The sequence below is a fragment of the Numida meleagris genome, chromosome 1 (genome assembly GCF_002078875.1).
Source record: "Numida meleagris isolate 19003 breed g44 Domestic line chromosome 1, NumMel1.0, whole genome shotgun sequence".
Classification (NCBI taxonomy): Eukaryota; Metazoa; Chordata; class Aves; order Galliformes; family Numididae; genus Numida; species Numida meleagris.
The window spans coordinates 77,293,366-77,296,232 of record NC_034409.1 but is presented as its reverse complement, the minus strand read 5'-3'; the positions used below and the strand labels follow the sequence as shown (position 1 = coordinate 77,296,232).

The window sequence follows — 2,867 nt, the reverse complement described above, 5'->3', positions numbered from 1 at the left end:
GCTGCCGTAATCTTTTTTCACAATTTCACAAAGGCCCTCTGAATCCATGAGTCACTCCTGCATCTTGAACAGCTCTGGGTTAGAGAGATTTTTTTTTTTTTTTAATTAAAAATTCCACACAGTTTACAGGTATTGTATTCACAGGATTCCATTCACCTGCAGCTGTGCATTGCTACTGTCAGCACTTCAGGTTGTTCTTGCTGAAGATGAAGTTGCTGGTATGGATGGAAGAACCCAAGGAATCTCTCAAAGAAAAAAATTATGAATTGGGTACACTTTTCTTGTGCCAATAGTATCATTTTGAGAAGGAAAGAAGGGAATGAATTTATCAACAAAGCTGTAGTTTATATCCTGCTACAGTTGTGAACATACGTAAAAAATTAAATTTTCAAATATTTCCATTCATATTTTCTGCTAACAGTCACCGGGAGACATTCATTGTAGTCACCTCCTCCCTCTTCATTAGCGATACCTGTTTCTAACAAGCTGAGCTTTACCTGCTTATTGCATGCAATTCAAATAAGTAATGATAATTAGACTTCAAAGTAAAGTAATTAGGAGCCAGGGAAGACCGAAATTAATAATTCTACTGTTAATTTTATATCCTTTTACATTCATTTTACAGAAGGAATTCGAAGTCTTCTCACCTCTTTGAGGTAGCGCATCAAACGACAGAGAGCATTCACCAGTGACAAGGTAAATCCAGTGATGCCTTCACTTTTCTGCATTTTTTTAACCTCACGACCCGTACATCGCTCATATTCCTCTAATTCATGCTCCACTTTGTGTATCATGCAGCTGAGAACATCTAGGCTGGATTTATTGTCCCTCTGAAGGTCCACGGGGATTGAATTAGCAGGAGAATCATCTCTCCTCTGCCTTGCAGAATTCTGTGCAGTTTGCTTTCTTTTCACTAGGGAAAAAAAAAAGTTTCAATTTGTATAGAAAGCTTTGCAAGTAACAATGAAATTATATTGTTTGTTGAAATATGTCAAAGGAGAGGCCCTCTTCTGTCTTGAGCTGTAATGGACCATCAAAAAATGTCCCCAGACATTCCAATTATTTTCAATAATCCAAAAATACATTTTACACCATCATGTTGGTCCCACTCAAGTTTCACTGCTTGGTGCTTTTATCTTAGACGTCTATTTTTGCTTTTCTTCTTTCAAATTAAAAGCACCAAAACAGTTTGCCAGCAATCACCCAGTGAAAAATATCAGCTGTTTTCAGGTCTTGTATTTAGTAACTTTTACAACAATCTTCTCATGTTATAGTTGTACATGGGGATTGGCACCAGGTATAAACTATGTGCAGAATAAAGAGATGAAAAATCATCATAAATTTTGTGCAGCATAGACCAGAAAGTTATAAAAGAAATAGAAAAGCACCACACAGGAGAGAACTCTACATCCAGCAAGAAAATGGGTTGCATCATGGAATTGTATTTATGGTTCCCTCCTTCCCATGGACTTTGCTTTGTCACTGGAATATCCTATGTAAGGGGCTGTGGAATGTCAACCTTTACAAATGCTCAAAACCTGGACAGTTGAGCCCACCCTAAATTCTTTGGAGTTAGCTCTCCTTTGAGCAGGGAGCACGAGTAGATGACCTCCAAAGATCCCTTTCACGCCACATTTTCCTATGATTTTTTCTATGATTCCTAAGGAACTTGGTCAAAGGGAGGAATACAATTTTTGAAAATACTAAACTTTTTGCTGAAATTTGCTTTTGTTTTCTTGAGTTTGGGTTCAGCACTTGTCTCACAGTACAAGCAGAATCTACAGTCTCTTCATCTTGATGTCCTGAATGGATTCTCTTGACTACATCAGAAGCATTGAGGGCTGATTCAAACACAAAACAAACAAAAAAACAAATAAAAATTCAGTTATGTTCTTAATAGTGTGATGTTACAAAGGTATTAGAAATACTAGAAAATTAGGCTTCTTAGCATGAAAATTCATCTAAGCCAAATTAACACATCTCTATTTCTTATCTCAACCCAGAAAAGAAGCTCCAGACAGGGTCCTATAAACAGTTTAACAACCCTTCAGAAACTGAGATTAAGCAAATCCAACCTGAATGTTCCAGTGATGAAGACAGAATTGTTGGAGTCAAAGGTATTTCCTGTGATACAGTAGTTTTTCTCAATTCCCTTTCAGCCCACAACTGAGAATTCGTGGAGGAATTTTCTTCTCTCAATATACGCAGTAGTCTACATTCAAAACAAGAATAACAATCACAACATAGTAGTGTGACTTGAGATTATTTCTGCAATCTAGAAAAATCTTTTTCTCTGTAACTACTCAGGTGAGTTCTCCATTCAAGCTCATTCCCAGGTTTAAGATTGCAACAAAGGTCAAGAAACCTTTCTGAGGTCAAGAAAGCAGTGTGGGGGATACAAAAACAAAACCACACAAACAGCAAACAATCCACACAAAACTGAGTTAACTATTCCCATACAACATCTATTAACACCGTTATAACTCTATTTCTAGTGTTTAAAGGGTGAAAACTTAAATGGACATATTTGCACTAACCTGTCACAATTGATACTGGATTTGAAATTCAGAGATTCACGCTGTCCATTTTCTGATTGGCATATAGATAATGCCTCCTCTGCCTCTTCATTAAGAGCCTTGTGATGAGACAAAAAAAATAAAATGGACCTCACAGTAACCTCAAAATGTCGTTAGGAAGAAGTTAGATATCAGATGAACTGCTGACAATAGCAATGCACAGCTGCAGGTGAATGGAATCCTGTGAATACAATACCTGTAAACTGTGTGGAATTTTTAATTAAAAAAAAAAAAAATCTCTCTAACCCAGAGCTGTTCAAGACGCAGGAGTGACTCATGGATTCAGAGGGC

General features: G+C 37.0%; 1 protein-coding gene across 1 annotated transcript in view; it reads right to left on the bottom strand.

Annotated features, from left to right (window-relative positions):
• SPICE1 (spindle and centriole associated protein 1) overlaps positions 1-2,867 on the bottom strand; it is a 40,019-nt gene that overhangs the window by 26,170 nt on the left and 10,982 nt on the right. Inside the window, 4 exon segments of the mRNA XM_021397101.1 lie at positions 648-913; positions 1,710-1,841; positions 2,076-2,212; positions 2,538-2,635. Coding sequence (XP_021252776.1) covers positions 648-913; positions 1,710-1,841; positions 2,076-2,212; positions 2,538-2,635 — 633 coding nt within the window.